Source organism: Charadrius vociferus, unplaced genomic scaffold, assembly GCF_000708025.1.
Source record: "Charadrius vociferus isolate BGI_N301 unplaced genomic scaffold, ASM70802v2 scaffold195, whole genome shotgun sequence".
NCBI lineage: Eukaryota > Metazoa > Chordata > Aves > Charadriiformes > Charadriidae > Charadrius > Charadrius vociferus.
The window spans coordinates 334,167-356,081 of record NW_009648539.1 but is presented as its reverse complement, the minus strand read 5'-3'; the positions used below and the strand labels follow the sequence as shown (position 1 = coordinate 356,081).

The 21,915-nt window shown below is 41.6% G+C and overlaps 1 protein-coding gene across 2 annotated transcripts; it reads right to left on the bottom strand.

Annotated features, from left to right (window-relative positions):
• Positions 1-8,252: 8,252 nt before the first annotated feature.
• CNDP2 (CNDP dipeptidase 2 (metallopeptidase M20 family)) lies at positions 8,253-19,927 on the bottom strand. 2 transcript variants are annotated; one of them, XM_009885864.1, is made up of 11 exons: positions 19,844-19,927; positions 19,307-19,450; positions 16,651-16,813; positions 14,994-15,082; positions 13,931-14,131; positions 13,320-13,404; positions 12,564-12,724; positions 10,934-11,098; positions 10,275-10,416; positions 9,385-9,532; positions 8,253-8,959 (listed from the first exon to the last, which is right to left on the bottom strand). In XM_009885864.1, the coding sequence occupies exons 1-11, from the start codon at positions 19,901-19,903 to the stop codon at positions 8,890-8,892; spliced, it is 1,428 nt and encodes a 475-aa protein (XP_009884166.1). In that variant the 5' UTR covers positions 19,904-19,927; the 3' UTR covers positions 8,253-8,889. The 2 variants fall into 2 exon arrangements, with proteins under 2 accessions (XP_009884166.1, XP_009884167.1); XM_009885865.1 differs by lacking the exons at positions 14,994-15,082; positions 16,651-16,813 and having other exon boundaries at positions 8,642-8,959; positions 19,844-19,903.
• Between the last annotated feature and the right edge of the window lie 1,988 nt (positions 19,928-21,915).

Sequence of the window (21,915 nt, the reverse complement as noted above, 5' to 3'; positions counted from 1 at the left end):
AGCACAGCTTCAAGGTGACTGCTGTGTCCCAGTAAATCTGTGTCATATTTGCACGTAGATAGATGTGGAACTACAATGCATTAAGAAAATGGAATGTATCATCTTAAATATTAATATTTTATGTTGATGACTCAATTACCTGTCATATCCTACAGGAACACTTTCACAAAGCAGGCAATGTGATACAGCATAGTTTCCTATTAATTCAGTACTCAGTAAGTCTGGTGCTCCTACCATGGAAAAAAACACTCAGATGTGTTTACCTTTTAGTGCATTTCTGTTTTAAACCAATCAGTGCACAACCTTATCTGCAGTTAAAGACAACATTTTATTCCCCCATTTCTCAAATCCCTTTCCAAAACTCCTATTAACTTTAAGAAATTTAGTACTTCAAACTGGTCTCAAGGTATTTGAATTCCATCTATGACTGTCAGACAACTCCAAGTAAAGCTTCCAAAAACTATATGCAGCTTTATAAACTTACAGAAGTTCATAACCAGCCAAATTCCATTAAGCATAACTTCCAGATCAGTGCAAAGGAACACAAGCAGATTAAAGCCTGGAAGCTACTAAACTCGAGCTGCCCATACTCTAGCAACATGTGTTTATACACTCACATGTACCTTTTTCATGAAACCTTTTACTTTATTTCTGAAACCTGCTCTCTACATGTCTTTCTCCCCAGTCTTTCCACATTCAAATTACCTTTATTCAGATCTCTAGATTGAGATTCTTTTGCCAGACAACAGGATTGCTAACCAAAATGTGCCTGAGCTCATGATGCAGTCTTCCCCCTTTTTGATTTGTACTTCTGAATCCATCCAGTTAGAGTTAAAACTGCCTTAAAATAATCATGAGCAGCACTGTGCCTCCTTGTGCAAAAGTTTAGGATACAGCTGACAATACATTACAGGATATTTCTGAAATACAAACAAGATTCAAAGCTGTGCAGAAATAAATCTTTTCCTTTCTTTTTATTAATTCTGTTTGACAACCAATTCCTGAAAATGATGACATGCAGCCTATATTGTATTTTGAATTTATATTGTATTCTTATGGCTTTGAACTTGGCTCCTCCAGCTAAGTGTTCAACACATACAATAGAAAAACCTAAGAGATTTGCCTGGAACCATTTCTGAGTGTCTTTTGTCTGATGCCTTTAATTTCTGGCATTTCTACACACTAAAAAGTATGTTCAAGTGGACTTCCAGAAATAGCTGCTCTTCTGCCAGAATTTTTATAGGTTGCTATTCACTCAAATAGTAAAGAGGTTAATGGAGAAGAATTTGGAAACCAAAAAAGTTACCTTCTCCCACTCCATTTAGTGTTATTATACTGTTGTGCCAAATTCCAAAAGCTGAGGACTATTCCAGTGGCAACTACAGAGTAAAGTTGAACTAAAGATCGTTGCCTGCTGGCATCGTTAGATGAACTACAGTCTTAATACAAAAAGTAGAAGAGAATCAGTCCAGTCAACATGTACCTATCACATTATAAAGTGAAAGCCTGGACACATTCTTAGGAAACTGCATGAGTCTCCCGTGCAGGATTAGCTCCCCTCTTGTGAAGGATTGGAAAAAATAGCAGGAGAAAGGGAGCAGAACAAGCAGCAGCAGAGAATATGGGAGGGAACAAAGACCAGATACTCACTACCCTGCATGTACTATTAAAAACACCAAAGAAACAGAATTTGTGCATTTAAAAGGTTTCTAATTATGCAGCAGTACACTGCTGATAATGGCAGAAATACGTCAACCTGTTACTAATACAGGAAGACAGGCTAACCCAACATCCTATCAAAGGCATTTTCATAAACAAATACTTTACAGCATTCTAGCTTGAAAAAGTTTCCTGCAGCTGCACTACTACTTCAACACTAGTTGAAGTTGTTGAAGTATAACTAAACTAGCTAGTTTAGTTATATTGTTGCTTTCCAAGTTGCTGCAAGTCTAAGGAGGAGTTTAATAGGTTTTCTTGAAATTAAGCCGCAGCATCTCAGAACTATCCCTACTAGCATTTAAAGCAGTCCGAAAGAAGACACCATTTTTTTCTCACATCTCTAACCTTGACTCCACTATTCGCTACATGGACATTAAATCCATTAAGTAGTTCAGAAACATGACATTTAATTTCACCGTATATCTTAGCAGCTATCTTGAAATTCAGGAATTGGCTACATTTTTGCGTATATTAACAGCTCGGATTTGCAATTCCATTTACTTACTCTGTCCAAAAGAGCAAGAAAACAGTCGTCCAAAGATTCACCTTTCCATCAAGACATTTAGCATTTTTATGTATGTTTTTATTTATATACAAAGACCATAACAGCAGCCTGCAAAGGATCCTTCCTTAAATGCTATTCATACACATTGCTTATGAACACAAACTTTATTCAGGCTAGTCATTCAGTACAGACCAGCGGAGTCTGATTGCCAACTGTAGGGCACACGTATTCACAAGTATCAGCTAACACAGAAAAAAAATGTCTCTCTACAAATGTCTCTCTTCTTGAGTATCTAATAACTGAACATATTTCACTTTCAAATAGTATTTGGCAATTTGTGCTGTGAGTCAAATTTGTTGCCATAGATTTTAACTACACAGTTACTCTTAAAGTTATATTGGTGGAGTTAGCTTCATTGCCATAGATTTTAACTACACAGTTAAAGTTATATTGGTGGAGTTAGCTTTTACTTTTTGTGAAGAGACCACACATCCTCTGAGGATGCAACAGGTCTTAATTCAAATGCAGTGCATACAGGACAGCTGCTTTTCCATAGCACAATAACGATGACAAAAGCAGCTGCTCAACTGTATTTCTCTCATTTTTCAGTCTAAAGGTCAGAAATATAAGAGGCCCATGGGCTCTCTCTCCGATTGAGAACATAAGCCTGCCCAGACTGAAGGACACTGCATACCAATGTGTCAGCATCAGTTGGCACATTTCATTGGCATGCACTTTAAGCAGTCCTCAAGAAATCTCAGAATCACTAAGGATATGCAAAATTAATAGAAAGATGAATATTTAAAAGTACTAGAAAAACACGCCTTAGCAGTCAGGGTTTGTCATAACCTAACATCATGATGTAGAATGGTATGATCAAGCTAGCAAGGGACTAGAATCAAAGTTACCCACTAAGCTTTCCTATGTAACCTAAGCAGATTCTCCAAAGAGGGATTTAAATCCCCTGCATAGCTTTATTAATTATCAGGAAGGTGATTTATTCAGAATGATTCCTCATAATGTAAAAGCATATTTAACACATGAATCTATTCTATTTTAATTGAATGAGTTCAGCTGACACGGGGAAAAAATTGTAATGTTTTTAAGCTAGTACTTTAACAGAATGAATAAACTCACATACTCTGTCTAGATTAGCTCTGTTATCTCCACTCCTCACATTGCTTCAAGGTCAAGATCACAAAGCTGAAGTTCTTGAAGTTGAGACAATCTATCATGTAACCTTATGGAAAAGTAAGTTTTGATTTAGTTAGTACGTCCAAACTCATTATGCTAAACCAAAGTCTGTTTTGCAAGTTAAAAAGCAGTTTCAAATTAGGAAACATTGTGCTCAACAAGCCTGAAATGGATTGTCACATAGTTGAAAATCAGGACTGTGTTTTTAATGTGCATGCTATTGTTTCCCAGTACAGCTAAAATAAAGAAAAGTGACATTTTAAAAGGCAGTTAGGGCTTATTCATTTACAGATAATAGCTTGTAATAACTCCAGCTGCTCTTCTAAGTGCATATTCCATACCAAGATGCACTGTCATAGATTTTGCTAAAACTCAAGAAATCTAGTGAAGAACGAGGCATTACAAGCCAGAAGGCTGCCTTTTCAGTTTTGCAGCAGTTTCACCCCATGGAGAAGTGATTGTAAAATGCATGTTGTGGATCTCCCTCCATTCCTGGAGTGGGACAACTGGAAGCACAAGCCATCTAGACTCAGCAACAGTAGCACACCACTGACTGAGATTTCCCAGTTTCCTGTCAGGAATCAAGCTATTATTCCGCATTAGGTAACAGGAGAGAAAAAATGTGTTTTGCTTTTGTGGCATATAGATATTCCTTTTTTTTTTTAAACCCAGCTGCCTATTTATGACATCACTTTCCTTCTGCAAGTAATCTTCCCAGGTCCCCAGCATTGGTTTCCAGGAAACTGATGCTGCTGAATTAAGGTACTTAAGCAAGCTAAGTGAGAATATATAAAACTTCTCGCCATCTTTATCAAAACTCCAGCTTTCAAATAAAGCAGAGTTATGTGGTTCCATCAAGTTTGACTGGAAGAGAATCTGGACAAGAAAAGCAGAATTGGCTTGCAGTTGGGGCACACAGGAAAGGTACAAAGGTGATCCAACTACTTTTACTTTAGTATTTGAAGGGTTTTAGCATACTTTAAGATAACTTGGCTAAACAGAAGCTCACAAAAAAAAAAAAAAAAAAAAAGAGAGCCTCACCAGTTTACAGCCCCATGCCATTTGGGTCAACCAGCAGTAAGCTCGGCTCTGACCTGGTTTACCCCTCAGAGGCAAGTGGCAGACAAGTAAAAGAGAACATCTTGAAGCAATAGTCTAAGCACCAAGTCAGTCTAAGCTAAGCAGGTGTGTGCTGGTACCCTGATGGGCCCAGCTAAGATTCACACACTTGTCAGGTTAGAGAAGTTCCTAACCCCATTCCTTTGGATAGCCTTGCTTGTAAATAGAGCTGGCACATCTCTACTCAGGAAAACTGGAGATTACAAATGTGAAAAGCTACAAAGCTGTTCCAGGCATAACCTCACCGCAGAGAAGCTAAGGTGACTGCAGGCAAAGACCGTGAGGAAGAAACTGCAAAACCAGCCGGAACATTTTCCCGGTGCTTACCATCACATGGGAGTTACTTAGCACAGTAAAAATATATAGCAGCTGCCTAGGCTAACCAATGCCACCCGAAACTTCGGCGGTCTTGCCCTCCTCCTGGCCACACTGCCACCTAACCAGACATTGGTGGGGCGGTTAAGTCAGTTCACTTAGTCTTATAATGAGCATCAACTGAGGGATATTAATTATGCAAGCTTTCACGTTATGTATTAAGCGGAGCTGGCCAAGCCTTTCGACAAACTGCGAAACTTCGGCGGTCTTGCCCTCCTCCTGGCCACACTGCCACCTAACCAGACATTGGTGGGGCGGTTAAGTCAGTTCACTTAGTTTTATAATGAGCATCAACTAAGGGATATTAATTATGCAAGCATTCACATTATGTATTAGCCAGAGCTGGCCAAGCCTTTTGACAAACTAACAGGTAAGAAGTGATGCTATCAAGTTCTACGTGGAGAAGGTCGAGCAGCCTTCGTACACCCAGCAGATGGTGCTGTCAGGCTCCGTGCTTCACTGATGCATTTCAGTTTTCCTCTTTAGCTCACACTTGATGACATCTCAGACACTTCTGTATTGGGCAACAGTGCTGTTAAACAACTTGGGCTAAGCAAACCCTTTGTATAACGCACAAGCATTTAAAGATGTAACAAACCAGATCTCTGCAACAGATACTAGTTTCTAGAAGACTTCGAGGAGCCTGGTCTGAAGCAGGCAGGCTACAGAAATAAACTGGTACCACCACACCTTTTTGCTTGTGTTGTTCATTCAGGCCAAGTACTACTGCTTTTGTGGTCACCTTAGGCAGTGACTAGAGAGGTTACAGCTAAGGCAAGCTCTACTGTAGCAAGGTAACAGACACTGATGATTTCTAACTTTAGAATCATATAAATAAATCTGAAATCCCATTAAGTCTCATAAAGAACCCATTACTTTAGGAACTTACTCCTGTGTGCTTAAATAGACTCCACCATTTTGCTCAGGCCAAAGTCCCATTTTAGTCTCCTTTCCGCAGGCTTCTGGCACTCACCCCATCCCAAAATATTTCTGCTGTCTATCCAATAGGAACTGCTTCCAAGCCTCTTGCATGCTTTCTTCTGTTTTGGGCATTCTTCACAACTCTGCCATGCTGCACTTATTCAGGAAGTGCAGGACCTGATACAGTGTCTTGAGTGCAGAACTTGGACAATTAAGTGATTCCCAAGAAATTACTTGCAAATTAAATAGGGCGAATACAGACATGCACACTTTCTGAACATAGTTCATGACATTATCAGTTTCCCTACCGCCCAAATAAGTTTTCTTTACATTGTAAGAAACTAGTATTACCCGAGTCCAGGAACCAGATTTTTTTTTAAAGTTTTGATGTTTTTCAAATTGATAAGTAGAAAATAAGCAATATGAACTCACCAACAGCCAGACAATTGTCCTTTCATGTAAGTTACCCCATTTAGCGAAGTCTGAGGTGTCAATTCAGTAGCAGAGGAAACTGCTTTAAACACACAGACTGCTAGAACTAGTTATCCTGTATAACTAATTGATCTCAGCACACAGATGACCTTCATTCAGGCATGCCAGTCTTGCCCTATATACTGTTAAAGGAGAAACCACTGCCCAAGCATTCACACAGCATTCGAGGAGTCACACATACACCACTCGTCTTTAACTGCCAGGACCAGGTTCCCTTCACAGTGGGTGACCCCAGGGAGCCAACGGGTGCCCCTTTGACTCCTCACACACACAGACTTATTCTCAGGCACACTCCCTCTTTCTTCAGGCTCAGCCCTAGGTTTCCCTCAGCAGAGTCTCAGGCATCAGATTTTATAAAAATAAGTAATTTAACCAAAAGGTACAGCAGCAATGTCAGCCCAGGCTGGGTCCCTCCAAAAAGGGAGGGATCTCAAACAAAGAAATCCCTGGGCAACTATATCCTTGTGATCCATGCACCCACCCCTCACATGCTGTTCATGTGTCTTTTAGTCCAATGGTGATTTTTGGTCTTCTAACACCTTATTTGATTCTTTTGCTGTGCCCAGGCAGGCAAGCCCTTGACTGCTCTTATCTTGTTGATTTACAGTCTCTGCTGACAGTTGTTGTAGCCTCCTTATCTTCTGGTTTACAGTTCTTGTGCACCTGAACTCACTGGCAGAACGTGGGGAACTGAAAAGTCCCAGACTTATGGAAAACACTACCAAAACAGAATGTTATTGACATTTTCCTCACACTAAAAGATTAAACACAGCATTGTACCAGCTGCTAGGAAAATTACTAAGAGAATTAACTCTACTGCAGCCTAAAGGCTTCAGCAGATCTAGCTACTCGTGCTAAGTAAGGCTAAGCGAACAGCATAAATCACACCATATTATAACCTTAAGTAATTTATTCTAATTAAAACTTAAGCTAAACAACTAATATTTCTCAATAGTACAGACTGCACATTGTATCAGAGTAGTTCCACCGTCACTGAAAGGTGATAAATCAGCAGCCCACTACCCAGTGTTTGTACAGCAACAAGCGCTGACACAGGCAGGGCATGGGGCTCAGCCTGCACCACAGCACCTGCAAGTGCAAAGTTTAATGGTACCAGGTTATCTCCAGCCATCAACTCCCATGACAAACCAAACAGACCAAACCAAACAAGACACAGAAGCTTTAGAAGCTTCACGATGAGAACAGGAGGCTCCTCCACACCCCAACAGCCATCCACTATTAAGACTCCAGACGAAGCAACAGTGAAAGCCAGACAGACAAGACGTTCCTGCCTTCTGCCCCCCGAGGGAGGAGACATCACATGCTGCTCCACTATTTGTCAGGATACAGGAATAGGAATACGGTACTGCACTATGCTCTTAGGCAGTTCTCAGAGCAAAGCATCAACACTTGAAATACTTACCTAGCTCAGCCTGCTATGCTGGTCAGGTAGTTCAGAAACAGTGAGATAAATCCAGTTCAGATTAGCCCACATTTACGAGGGCTTGTTTTTTTTAACATAATAGCAGAACTGTTGGAGTTGAATGTTTCCAAAAGACAGCTGGAAGTTGGATGTCAGTCAGTAGTTGCAGTGAGTGATACTCTTCCCTTCTCGCTTACGCCTACAAATTCCACCCACTCCCTTGCAGCATCGTCAGTTGTGATGACCTGGCTTACAAAGCCAAAACAGAACATTTTCTGAGCTTGTTTTCTTTCAGGAGAGCAGGATTTAGCAATATCTGCATCAAGTCAACACACTGCCGTGGAGCCAGAGCCTAAGGAAGAAATATTTGGATTCCCAGGAAGTACAGTCTGGTACTTATGTTGCTCACCTGCCTCTATAGCCATAGAAGGGTTCCTCCCAACTTACCCAAAGTTGCTTTCCCTCCCAAGTTATTATTTAATCCTTAGAAACCAAGAGCCAGACTCTAGAGCATGATTATTTATTGTTCTTTTTTAGGGAATACAAAGGCAGCTTTACAAAATGATGGCCAGTAGTCATAACCACAGTGAATTTTGTTATAACCTAATTCACTGTAAATTGAAACCTGCAGGCAGGTATAAACTGTAAGAGACAAACTGCTCTTCCAAATCACTCAGTTGGCAAGACAGATGCCTCTCTACAGCTTGAGCACATTCCAGTATAGCCCCATAATCTGTCACTTTGACTACTTCCAGGACATATCCAGGAATGAGAACCTTAAACTGATCTGGCAGTTCTGCAACTGATGTGGCTGCTTAAACATTTGAGAGCAAACTGTTCCTGCTTTACAGGAAAAGTAGATTAATACAGCAAACCACAACTCTGAAGTTACACAGAAGGGACAAAGATGCAGTTCAGGACTGCCAGCCAGATAAAGAATAGTCTGTCATTTGAAGTAAGCAATTAAAGAAATATTTTTGGTATACAGTGTTCTTCAAGTAGATCTGCATGCTTCCTTCTGCCCCACCAAAGTGGTGGAGTGTTGGTGAAAAAGGGGAGCCACGTAAGACTCAGTAATTGATGACATTTTATAAGAAAATTCAGGCTTCTGATCCATAAGCCAGAAGGTAAGGTGTCTAACTTAGTCCTTCAGCTGGGAGACTTCATAGAGGTATGCACCAAGCATCTTCACCCCCTGGATGTAGTTGTACCTGGAAAGAACATAGCTTCCATTAGCATCGTCTTAGTTTGAGCTGCATTCCTAGCAGCTGTGCTTTTTGCAGTATCAGTCCTACACACACAGACGCTACAGTTGCAGGCAACAGGCACCACTCAGAACCTCCCTGTCTCCCCTCAGGCAAGAGAGAAATGCCACCCTTGGGGTAGGGGGCAGCCAAGCTTGGAGACCAAAGTATAAAAACTGCTTCTGGTTTCAAGTGCATAAAACAAGAAGCAGTAGACATCAAGATTCAGCAACAGACTAGTTACCCAACCAGTCACTCGCTGCTCAGGAGAAATGGCACTTTGCCTTCTAGAGAAATAAAGAAAAGAGCTCAATTCTTCGTGGTACTTTTCATAATACATGCCAAGACCCACAGTATAGCTCAGCCTCGCACATGGATAAATATTCTCTTACCTATTTAGCTTCTCATTTTGAGAGTGGGCACCATCATCTGCAGCTCCAACAGGAAGCAGCATGACATTCTTGCCTGTTGCTTCTTGAAAAGTAAGGGTGACAGGAATGCTTCCTCCCTCCCTCGTCAGGTCTGGTTCCACTCCAAAAACTAGAACAAAGTGATACTCTAGTCAGTTTGGAATTGTATTTTTTGGTTTTGTTTTTTCCCCCACAGATCCTTACTATGGTTCCACTCCAAAAACTAGAACAAAGCGATACTCCAGTCAGTTTGGAATTGCATTTGTTTTTTTTTTTTCCCCACAGATCCTTACTGCTGCTTAAGCAATTAAGTACCAACCACTTCTGTACCATGTGCTGAGCAAATCTTGCTGTTTCAATCAGGCAGACTGCAGAGGTTGCAGAATTGTGGCATTTGCCCCCCAGATATAGTGATGGAGTACTGTCACTTTCAGCATTCAGTTACAGAAGTAACACTTCTTGTGAAAACCTGTTTGTACTCCAACAAAAGTCCAATTTGCTGTAGTTGCCCTGTGCAATCTAGTTGCCCTAGCACAACTGCTTACGCATGCTAGGATGACTAAGCTTTGAGGGCTTTGCCTAAGCAAGTCACCTGAACCACTAACAGTCTCATCCTTATGCAAAAGCAACACCGTACCAACGGGCTTGTTCCAATATAGTAGGAATGAGCTTGACATCAAGTTTCTTTCACTCCTGTACTTCAGACTTGCATTTAAGGATTGCACATGACATGCTTCATTACTTACTGAGCCAAACTTATTATGCAAGTGCAGAACACTGGAAATACTCTGCAAACATGACCTCCTCAGTATTTAAGGTAATGGAACAAGAGCTCTTTAGTCCTCCCAAAGCCAAGTGGGAAACCCACTGACCTGTCTTCATGGCCCTCCTACCAGCCAGGTAGTGGGGATGGTTGAAGTCTGACACCCAGGGTTTTCCACCATGGCCTAAATATACTTTGAATTTGTTGGGGCTCTGCAGCTCTGCGAACTTTTTGCTCACATAGTCTTCAACCTATAAGAAAGATTGAACAGTCTTATCTAGTGTTAGCATTTCTATGAATGCTGATAAAAGACAGTGTACTAAAAGCATCTTAGGGACTTGCAGGTCACTACTACTGTGCAGCAATACTTTTCCTTTTACTATTTCATATTATTCCTATGTACCTCTGCTCTCAAGTCAGAATATCTCCTCTAGGCAAATTAACAATATAGTGTGGAACAGTTTGCCAGTAAGTCGAACTTATTCTTTTGAATATGCACTTTTGGTAAACCAAGTGCCCTACAATTAAATTATCATTTACTCCTGAACACATTCTTCAAGTTAGTTGAGAGAAATTGAACAGCCAGGCCACAGCAGTCCAGCATGGGGCCATACAGCAACTCCCTAAGTTATCTGAGTTGAGGTGCAGAACAGGGAAGATGGTAGCAAAGTAAATGGAACTGCTTTATAAACCAGAAATACTCTTCCCCAGACACAGAGAACAGAAGTTTAGAGACTGGTTTGAGACTACAAATCCATCTCAACATACATGCTTTGTGACTTCCTCAGGAGTCATGTTTGGCACAAGCCTGATTGAGAACTTGCCAATCACTTTCCTAGGAATCACAGTCTTGGCTCCAGAGGCTGAGAAGGCTCCTTCAATTCCATGGAGAGACAAGGACGGATACCGCCACCTATGCATAAGGATATCTCTCTGAAGAAGCAAAGGGAAAGACGCAAGGTTACGTAAAGTTTGGCAGAGTTCCCTAAAGTAATACTTTGTTCAATCAAAGAAAGACTTTGCAAGAAACAGTGCATTCTCCCATGGACAAATACAGCTCATTCAAGGCCATTCAGTTATAAACAGAAGCTGCTACTCCCATTCAGCACACATTTTGGTCCAATGGCTGAGTTTTCAGCACCTTAAGAGATTCAGTAGCTCTAGTTTGGCTTTCTGCTAGTTCTACAGAACTTAAAGGACATGACCAGTCTGCTTCTGAGAAGGACACAAATACCATTTACAAGATGCTCAAGCACAGTTTTGTAAGGAATGTATTGGAAGCTGTAGTCCCCACTGCCTCAAGTCAGGTAGGTGCCTCCATCACTGAGACACATGCTTATGAAGATCACAAGTTTTCTAAAAGCCTCACCACAGTGCAGACTGAGGCATAAAGTGTGCTCCTGCCACATATTTGTTGCATTAAAGTGTCTGAAGTCTGGGTTCCTTAAAGTGAGCCCATTACTAGGTCATTTCAGATATACTTCTGCATTTCCTCCCTGTTGCCTTGGACACAGCTGTTCAGTACACTGGATATTGCAAATTCAACATATTTGTCTTGTTTAGACAGCTACAGTACCTCAAACCTGAACTTCACTGCAGAGATTCAGGAGACTTAGAAATGTTGTGAGCTTTAATGTTAAGTTTTTGTTCCAGGTACAACCTGCCTCTAGTCTTCTCTCAAAGAAAATTTTACTGTCACTGTTCAAGTTTTTCAAGTACGCTGTCATCTGGAGATTACAGCCTTCTCTCCCATATCTCTTCTTCGCCTGAAGACCCTTCTTGCGTGCATGCAGCTTAGCTAGAACTCCTTTGGTAAGTTAAACTTAAGGTAGGATTTCAGTCTAGCTAAGAGTGAACAGCTTTAGTTCAGTATCATATATGAAGAGCATCCTGCCAACTCCTTATATACAAGCTATATTTCATCCACTACTTTATAGGACAAGGCCAAACAAGGAAGCTTGTGTGCCCTCAGTTGATATAAACCTGAGCACGTAGAGACAAGGTTGAATATGTAAGATTGTTACTTATACCTATTTGAGTTGAGTCTGAAGTCTTCTTCTGACAGTACTAGGACAGAAAACAGACCTGCACATGTAAACTTGTCTTTTACAACACTTGTTTCTGCTTTTTACAATAGATGTATTTACATCTAGGGTATAGTGCTTTAAAACTAGTAATACCTATACCTTGCAAGATTCAATGCTGTTAAAAGCATTTGTTTGGAGAGCTCCCAGGATGAAGATGTGAGAAGTTCAGACATGACTTTATTGACCTTGAGCCTGTTCAAAGATTTGGGCGGCTGCCTAGTACACACAGAAGCTTGTTTCTGTCTTCTACTAATATAGATAGCTTGAACTAACACAGCACACCAGGGTAGAGAGGGAGGAGTATAGTATACCTTTGTATCATGCAATAGTTTTGTTGCTCCTACATCTTTTGCGTATTCTGCCAGGTCAAAGTCAATCTTCTCATATAGTGCCAGCTCCTCATCAGTAACGGGTGCCACAGCTTCATTAACACCTGGGATGAGGATTTTCCCTTTCTTGTCTATAAGAGAACCTGTAAACGAGCACCTAATGTCAGAATTCAACCAGAAGAAACAAGATATCATAGCTAGGAGCACTTCCCTTGGGAAATAGAAGTCTTTGCCTTCTGAAAACTCTGTAAAGGCAATGAAATTCCGACCTATACCTCCCAGATCCTGTTCCACTAAGCATGGAAAGCACTTATGGAATTTGCAGCGATTCAGAATGTACACTTCCTTGCAACTGTATTTAATTCTACTGCTACATGTTTGGCTGGCTGTTTGAAGTCAGGATTCCCAAGGAGATCAATATGGCAGCTGTAGAAGAATTTGCAGAAAAGAGGTGATTTAATTAACATAGAAGTTCGAAGCAAGATTTTAAGGGAAGTTAAAGAAGATGGAAAACTTCTTGGCAAGACCTTAACCATATTTCTGTAGCTAATGCATCAGCCTGTTCTATGCATACCTGGCAAGCACCATTTCATTGGTCATTGCTTTGCGAGTGTAAGCAGCTCTTAAGCTGCTTAAGGTAGAAGCAGGGACACCACACACCCCTCCCATGACAAACTCATGCTTTGATGACTCTTACTCCCATTTTAGACACATTCAGTAAAACCTGCTTTTTCTTACCCATTAGAGTAATGAGATCTGTCATGGCCTCATGTACTGAACCACCATAAACTCCAGAGTGAAGGTCTTTGTCACTACATTCCACCTGGTTTGAAGTGCATTAAGATTCAGGTTAATTTTAGCATGAACATACTGTCAAATGCACAGACAGACTTCTACCCTAGCTTTTTGCTGCATGTATTTTGAGAATGCATCTGGTTTTGAAACCAGACCGCTCAGTTGTAGTGCATTAAAGCAGATATGCTTTTTATTGCTCTGTGGAGGACAAGCCTTTAGTTCTGACTGTCCCAGCTGTGAGGGCTTCAGTGGTGACATGTCTTCCTGCACTCAAGGATATATCTGGGTGAAGATATCTATGCCATGAGATAATCCTCCACTGAAGGTGCTGGCTTATCTTGCTTCATACATCTGAAAGCTATCCCTCCCCACCCAAGTATCATAGCATAGTCAAAGGATGATATTTAAACAATTAGTAGAAACTGTTCCACTTTGAGTACTGAGTTTCACCTTTTCTGAGGAAAAGGTTTTGGCATGAAAGAGTTTGAGCTATCACTCTTCTCCAGCAGCAAATTCAGCTTAAAAGTGGTTTTGCAGCGTATTTCAGCCCTTACCTCTATGAAGTAGTAGCATATACCCCTCAAGCCATAGGTGATACAAGGCTTCTTCTTGCCTAGCCAGTAGTTGTCAGAAATGCAAACATAATCCACATCTTTGAAGAAAGTGTCTCGCTGAGCAAAAATCAGTTCATCAAGGCCTTCAGATCCCGATTCTTCCATACCTTCTAGACAGAACTTAACATTTACTGGAAACTCCTTTGAAAGTGAAAAACAAGAACAGGTTATGTGAAAACATTGGACTCCTTCAGTAATCAGTAATTTTCACCCATCATGTACAAAGCAGAAAAATGGACATGGGTAAATTAGTTCCATGACAATAGAATTCGTTAATCATACACAAAGTATTACAAAGTTTCAACTGCACTTACACCACCCTGCATTTGAAGGAATTCAAAGTTTTAACTAAGCTCTAGAACAACTTGTTCCCAATCCTCTTCGCTGTGGGAATGCAGCAGAAATCTGTTGCCAAAGGTAAGTCACAGGGCTAGGAAAACTAACATCAACCACAGAAATTGCATGACACAGTAAGAGTCAGAGCTACCCTGTCTATCCAGTCTACCATATTCTATGCGTAGACAGCACTTTTCACAAGCAATAGTAGTGCAAGATAAAGCAAACTTTCCGAGCTATTTGATTGCACTTTTTCTTGAACAGAAACAGCAAAGCTCCTAGTTTAGTGTTACTAAGGTAATCTCTTCTTAGAGCTCAGCAGCAGTGAGATACTATACTTTGTTAAAGGCCAAGCTAATTTGACATCCTTATGCAAAAGTGATCACACTTGATTATTCCTCCAGCTCCAGATGCTTGCATATGTATTTTCCTTCCTACACATTGCACTAAAGAAAAAATGCTTACAGTGCAATCTAAGCATCTACCAGACTAACTTGTCAGCAAGTCAACTCAACCCTACTGGGACATCAGGGAACTTACAGGACTACTGCACAATTCCTCCAATCAGCTGAATAAGCAGGCTTGCCTCAAAGGTTTGAGGCTTGGATAACATTTATTGCTAGACTCAGCTGTATGTAAAAAAGCAGGAGACATTTTGAGCACATACCTGGTTAGTTTGTTGATAAGCTTCCAAGGCATTCAGCCAGGCAAGCACTGGACCTTTGTCATCTGTTGATCCTCGCCCATACAGCTTTCCTGTAGAAACAAGATACAAATTAACCACTGTGGAGAAAACTTAGGATGAAGCTTCAGTCACCTCTTGCCTGCAGGAGAAAATTTCCTTTTGGATAAGCTTTTTAACCCTGCTTATATCAACTTTCATTTCTGATTCTTCTGAAGCATCAGTTTTACATCCCGCTTCATATACCCATGCAAGTGGGACAGGCACAGGACTGCAGTATTTCTCTCACTTAGAGCTACTCCACCTCTTCCCCCAGCTGCTCCCTGGATAGGTGCTGAACATAAGCCTGGAAAAGATGTAACTGCCTCAGGCTAAGTTGTTCCCCTATCCTTCACAATAATATAATTTTCTACAAACACAGTGGAAATGGTATAGAAACAAGCTACCTCCTTTTAACAGAAACCTCTCCAGTATTAGCTTCAATTCAATAAGTCTTTGTTTGAAGAGTAAGACTAGTGACCAACCACTGCTCTGGATTCTCCAGATAATGTGAATCTCCCTAGCAAGAGCTTTAGTCAAAGACAAGTTTTACAGGCGACAGGGCAGTGCCAGGAAGCATACCACAGGGGATCACAGTAGAGGCAGATACTGCTGCAACTCAGAGCTGTGGTTACAATGCCCAAGCACTACGTATAACCACAGTGACAGAACAGGCCAGGCAGCTTGCAAGGGAAGGAGCCATTGGTAAATATGCCTCTCGCTGCCAGGCTGCACAGAGATAAGTCACAGCCTGAGGCAAGTCTAGCTCTTCCTCAGATGAGATAATCCAACTTAGTAACTTGCACTCTGATGCCTACAACTGAGTGCCCAAGTAGAAGTACTAGTTACCACAGATAGTTTTTCCTTGGCAATGATTAACAATTATGCAACAAGAATAGTTAATGGCCTTCTATTCATATGACCTTTGACACTCAACGCTGAGCAGGTGAAACAAGGGAGAGGCTGTTGGTAGCGCCAGCCTTAAATAGAAAGGAAAGTTTTCATCTCAGCTACTGGCGATGTGTTGTTTCAACAGGAGTTACTGCACGATTTCTTCATCCCCATTTATGTGAGGGACATTTGTCTGGGCGCTAGCTCTGTAAAACACAGCTTCTGCAGCACTCCTTGTAGCACACACACAAGCTAACCCAGGGAGGTCGCTGTACCACTCCTGTCTCCAGGCATAAAGCTGTGTTGAGTGTTTGTCCCCTATAGTAGTTCAAAATCCCTGCAGTCTGACATGACCTTACAGGCTGCAAGTTGTAAAGAACACAAGAAACTAGTTTTAGAAAGCTTTCTAGCAACAAATTGTTACCATGGAAGGCAGCAGTTAAGACTTTGCTGTAGCTACAACAAAGATAACATGCAAGTACAGTCTAGACTATCAGAAAAAGAAACAAGCCCTGAGAGCAGCTGAGATTTTGCAGCTCTACTTGTTTACCATTTCCCCTCCTGCATCTTTTATCTCAACAGTATTAAATAAACACTCATGTTCGTTCTTACTCTCCTTTCCCCCTTCAATCAAGGTTGCAACTTTAGAACAGTTGAGAAATGCCACACATTAAAGAAGTGCTCATCAGTTTGTGAAGTCCACCGGTCTTACCTTCTCTTTCTACCAGTGTGAAGGGCTCGCTGTCCCAGCCATCCTCTAGGGCTGCTGGCTGAACATCCAGGTGACCATACACACACACCGTCTTTTTGTGTGGATCTGAGCCAAGTGTTCCCAGAACAATTGGTGGTAGAGGGATCTCTGATCCATCAGGCAGCTAGAAATAGGAGGCAAGAAGTTTTATTCAAACGTGGAACGTCAGTGGCACATTTTTATCAGATGAGTTACTTTAACATTAGAGAGGTTATGAGATTAGGGGCATAGACAGCTAACAAAACTAAGCTACTTAAACTCATTGGCACACTGCTTCTGGCAATCAAGGCATGAAAGCACCATGCCAATAAGTTTCCTGACAAGTCCCAGTAATAGTCAAAATGTTCCAAGCCACTCGGAACTGTTAGCTTTAAACTAACAATCCTACATCCGATTTCAGCAGAGCAAGCTGTCTGCATGCCAAACTGCCATATCTAATGCTGACCTAGGCAGAAGTGATAAACTCCATTCAATATTGCATCCTGCATTGCTTGTCACTGCACTTTCATCCGGTCCATAGTATAACTTTCTAGACAAAAATTTCCTGACAGTGGTATACACTGAGTATAACACGTGCCTACACCCAAATAAGGTCAGTGTAACAGCTGTATTTCTCTATACCAGCCTATGCTGTAAAGCAAAGGGCAGGGTAGTGCTGATGAACTTAGTTCAAGAGTTGAACTTGTCTTAGTCCTTTGGAATACCCCGTAAGCAATTATCACATGCTATTCTCAGTCAGCATATATTTCCCTTCTGGTGAACACATACTCCTAGACACTGTTCAGCAGATCAAGATCAGCTTTGACTTTTTGCTCATATGGGCTCCAAGCTCTGATTTTTTATCAACAGGTTATATGGTCCTTGGCCAGCTGCAGCTCTAAGTGATTTAAGCATTACTGCAACAATTTACACTTACAGTAATCAGTACACAGTACAAACTGCTGTGCAGCAGTAAGCTAAGATCAGACAAGTTCACCAGTTGCTTTAGATTGCTGCTATATCAATGAAGGGCAATGTACATAATACATTGACTAGTTTTGTGCATACATAATATAAAGCTAAATACTAAAGTTAACTTTGATCCAGCTGCAAGAGTTTTCTAAACAGAAACATTACTTGTAATAAACTGTAAAATCAGTTCATGCCCCTAAAAAACTACACTGATGAAAGGAACAAGTTTTTCTCTGGATTGAAACACTTTTGATGGGATTTTAGGCTGTAGGTAGTAGCAGAACTAGAATTATCCTACAGATTCCCTCCCAAGAGAGCACATGAAGTCAGCTGCTTCCCTATTGGGACCTGTAGTGCTACAAACAAGTGTATTCCAGTTGCCAAAAGCAAGAACTGCTCAGAGGGTCCTGAGAGACATAGATTTTACCCAGCAGTCATTAGCACCAATTACATTGACTACCTTCTAAAACTAGCAAACACTCCAGTACAACAGGATTTTGAATGCTGCTATCCAAATGTTAGTCTAACAATTTTGGTATGGGTCTTGTTCTGACACATGTAGTGACTAGGTACTTCAAGGAGGAGTACACCAAGAGGATGGTTCCCTAGGATGAGATTATCTTTATTCTCACAACCACATACATTTCTCAGGTACAGAAAAGCAGTCCAGATAGGGAAAAATAAGAGAGGACTCATCCTACTAAGGATCCTTCTGTATCTGGTAAGGGAGCAGTGCAATCTTGTGACAAATAATACTTCTGGAAGAGCCTAAAAATCTTTAGGAAGACTTATTGAAACTTCAGTCAGTATCTTAACAGTCCATGAGTGTTAAGGTCCAACACCAGCCTGCTGTTAAAAGTGTCTATCATTTTTGTTTGCAGGTGTTCTGTCCATCTTCCTTTAGAAAAGTATTTAAAATACATTTAATAAACAGTCCAAAATGTAATACAACATGCTTAACAGATCTAGATCCCAAGGTTTACTGTAGATGAAGGTTTTAACAGGAAGCTCAGAGTATGTAACAAGACAGACATTATCCTACACCCCAACAGGCTACTACTGCCTTTCTAGACCATTACCCACAAGATCCTTGTGTGGTGATCCTGACCAGAAGACCATCAGACATCAAGGAATTAGTGATCCACACCCAAGCCCATGCAGTGCTATGCTGCGCACACAGCTTTGCCTTCCTGCCTGTATTGTGCTGTGCAAATCCTTGGGCTGCAGGATAAACTCAGCCAGTTGACTATAGTTGGCAGGAAGTTCCCATTTGGTACTGCCGATTACACCACCTGCATGTCCTTGTCTTATCTAAAAGTGCAGCAAGAAATTCTCATGTGAATATCCCTTTTGTTTGGCAGTGGAACTGAACAGCTTGAATAAATAAAATGGGATAACATTTCCATGAATAGGATCTGCACAGCATGCTGACTGGATGCCCGCTAGATGCTGCGTAGCTTGGGGTTCCCAGCATCTGAAGGGACATAAGATTCTCTATACTACCCTTTTTCTTTATAGCTCTAATAAACAGCATTTAAAATGATACTTCATGTAGTCTAAGTGCCTTTGTTACTGGGATCATAAGAAGCCAGCACCTCCTAGTACAAAACACCTTGTCCTCTAAAGAGAAATTTTCTACTAAGCTGACACAGAGATGCTTACATACCGTTTGTTTCCCAATATCCATAAGTTGGGTTGTGCCTCCCAGTCGCTCAATATCCTTTGCAGCAACCTCCATCATGCGTCTGATTTCAGCCCTCTTCTCCGGCCATGCTGACACACTCTGGATTGCCACCCATTGAGCCAGCCGCTACAGAAAGAAAGACAGGGTTTACTACAACTTAATTATGGCATGGGAGGCACTATACAAATACAATATTTTGCATTTCAACTAATACTGTTCTAGTTGAGCTTAAACTTGAGGCAAATCAACTGTCATCTGCTCAAAGGTGTACTCTAATCACTAATGTTAAAGGCAAAAGTTCTCCAAAACCTCACTTTCCTACAGCTGCCCCTGCTGTGTAGCACAAAGTCTACAGATACCCAAGGTAAGCTTAAGCATATTACAGCTTGTGCATATTGTGCCGTGGGCATATATATTGGGCATATTATATAGGTGTAACAACAAGCTTGAAGCTGACCACCTAACTTTTAATATCCCCTAGCTGTCTGTGCTGCAGGACAAAACTCAAAGAAAACTTACCTGAACATAGAGTTCCTGGTGTTCATCAATGTATTTAAAGAGGGTTTCAAGAGCCGACATTTTCTGACCAGAATGGTGTTGCTGAAGATTCTGTGACAAAAAAATAATTTAGCCTTCAGAGGTTTAAGAAGCAACAGTTGTAGCGTGCCATAAGCTTGAGCGGCAGTAGCTAAGTCCAAGAAAGCACCACACCTTTACTTCGTGATCTGCAAAGCAGGTTAAAAGCAGGCAGCTTAAGAACTGTTTCTTCAGCTTTAAGGGCCTAACCTGCCACTCAGCCTTCCCAAAGACAGAGTGAATTCACAGGAACAGAAACCAGCCCCAGAAGGCCATAAGCAAGCAGTCAGTGACTAGTTCAGTGCTACCACTTCCTCATTTTGTTTAGTTTCAACTCAGGTTCATGTGACAAAATCCAAGACCTCTCTCCTCCTTAGTTTTCTGTCTTCCTTACCAATACAAGTTCCATATTTACAAGACCTGCTGTCCACTCAACCAACAAGCATAACCTTAGTTCTCAAGTTAGAACTAAAGATACAGCGCTTCCTCTAATCCAGGAAAATAATGAGCTTTACAAATACCCCTCTGAAATCAAACTGCCTACACCATAAAGAAAACTCTAGTGTCTGTGTAATATACTGAACAAGCATGTTCAACAGTCCAACTGCTGTGATTCAGTATTTTGTTCAGTCAGCTTTGTGCTGGATCCTTTAAGCTTTTCTTCCACTTCTTTGGGGAAGTCACAAGACAAGTATGATAGCTGTTAAAACATTTGACTATTTGTCTTCAGATTTCTTGAACAGCTGACTACTCTACACAGCTGAAATGTATACTTTCAAGCTGCAGGTTGCCCCACAAAACACTGCAATGTAAGGACATCCTACCGCCCCAACTCTACAAAAGACTTACAGAATGCATTTTTTTTTCAAGCAGGGTTGTGCTTACACAGATCACTGAAGTTTGACTTTCACTCACTGGAGATGGTGTCTATTTAATTTACAGCATCCATCAAATTTAAATTTGGATAATGTGTTTTAAGCACCAATTAGAACAACCCCAAACCACCAGACAGCTCAAGCATTCTCCAATAGTCATGAACGGTAAAAAACGAACACCTTCAGAAGGACTATATAGACATAAGTTAAAGCAACGCTTCCCACTGAAGCCTGGTTTCCCTAAAGAAGCCACCACCCTCACATGCAGTTACAGCTCAGGCATGATTCATCTGGAGCTTTTCAGAGAAACCAGCATGCAGGGCATCTGACCCTTCCCTTCACTCAACCAGTTCCTTAAACAGCATCAGGGCTTTAGCTTCACAGCACTGAAACAAAATACAACATGTTACACAGAGGCTGATATACTGCCCAACACAAACAAGATCTGAACTACTTGCCAAGTCAGGGACTACTTTAAGTATCACCTTAAACATAGTTAAATATTTTTAAAAATCAAAGGGCATGGAATCACTCACGTGTCACTGTGGAGCTGCAAAAAAGTCTGCCCCAGAAGGCTTCAAACTTGGAAAAGCAAGTGTCTCTTATCGCACAGCACAAGGCTGGACATTACTCCCCCTCGCCTTTTAAAAACTAGGGCTAGAATTCCCTGTAGGTCCTCCAGACTGCAGAACTAAGTCCTTCTTACCTGTCTTCTACCTTTCCACATCACTGCAGCAGTTGCATTACGAAATAAAACAATCCAAGGGACTATCAGTGCACTATGACACCTTATGGGCAGGCAGGATGAGTACCCCAGATGAGAGCATTGGATGAGCCCAGGAGAGGTCCGCAGCCACCACAGCGCACTCGCCGCCCTCCCCAAAGCCACCCCAAGCAGCAGCACGCAACCCCGTGCCCACATCACAGGCCCTGCCCTTCGGGCTGAGCCTGACTTAAAGGCCAAATTTGGGACTTTACAAGGTTTTTGCAGCCGAAGGGAAAGCTGACCGCAGCCCCCCCAGCAGAGAGAGAAGCCTCAGGGACGCGCGTCGCGGCTTTCCCACGGACGGGGGCAGGCTCAGGGGGAGAGAGGGGACAGCGTGGGGCAGGGGACAGGGCGGGGTGAGCAGTAGCTTCCCT

Bases quoted from the DNA above. Each gene is read 5' to 3' on its own strand.
- CNDP2 (XM_009885864.1), bottom strand. From the start codon at position 19,903: ATGTCGGCTCTTGAAACCCTCTTTAAATACATTGATGAACACCAGGAA. The intron at 13,405-13,930 runs GTAAGGGCTGAA...ACTTCAAACCAG, and splicing joins TATGCTACTACTTCATAGAG to GTGGAATGTAGTGACAAAGA. The intron at 9,533-10,274 runs GTCAGTGGGTTT...ACTTTGTTCTAG, and splicing joins TAGGAGGGCCATGAAGACAG to TTTTTGGAGTGGAACCAGAC.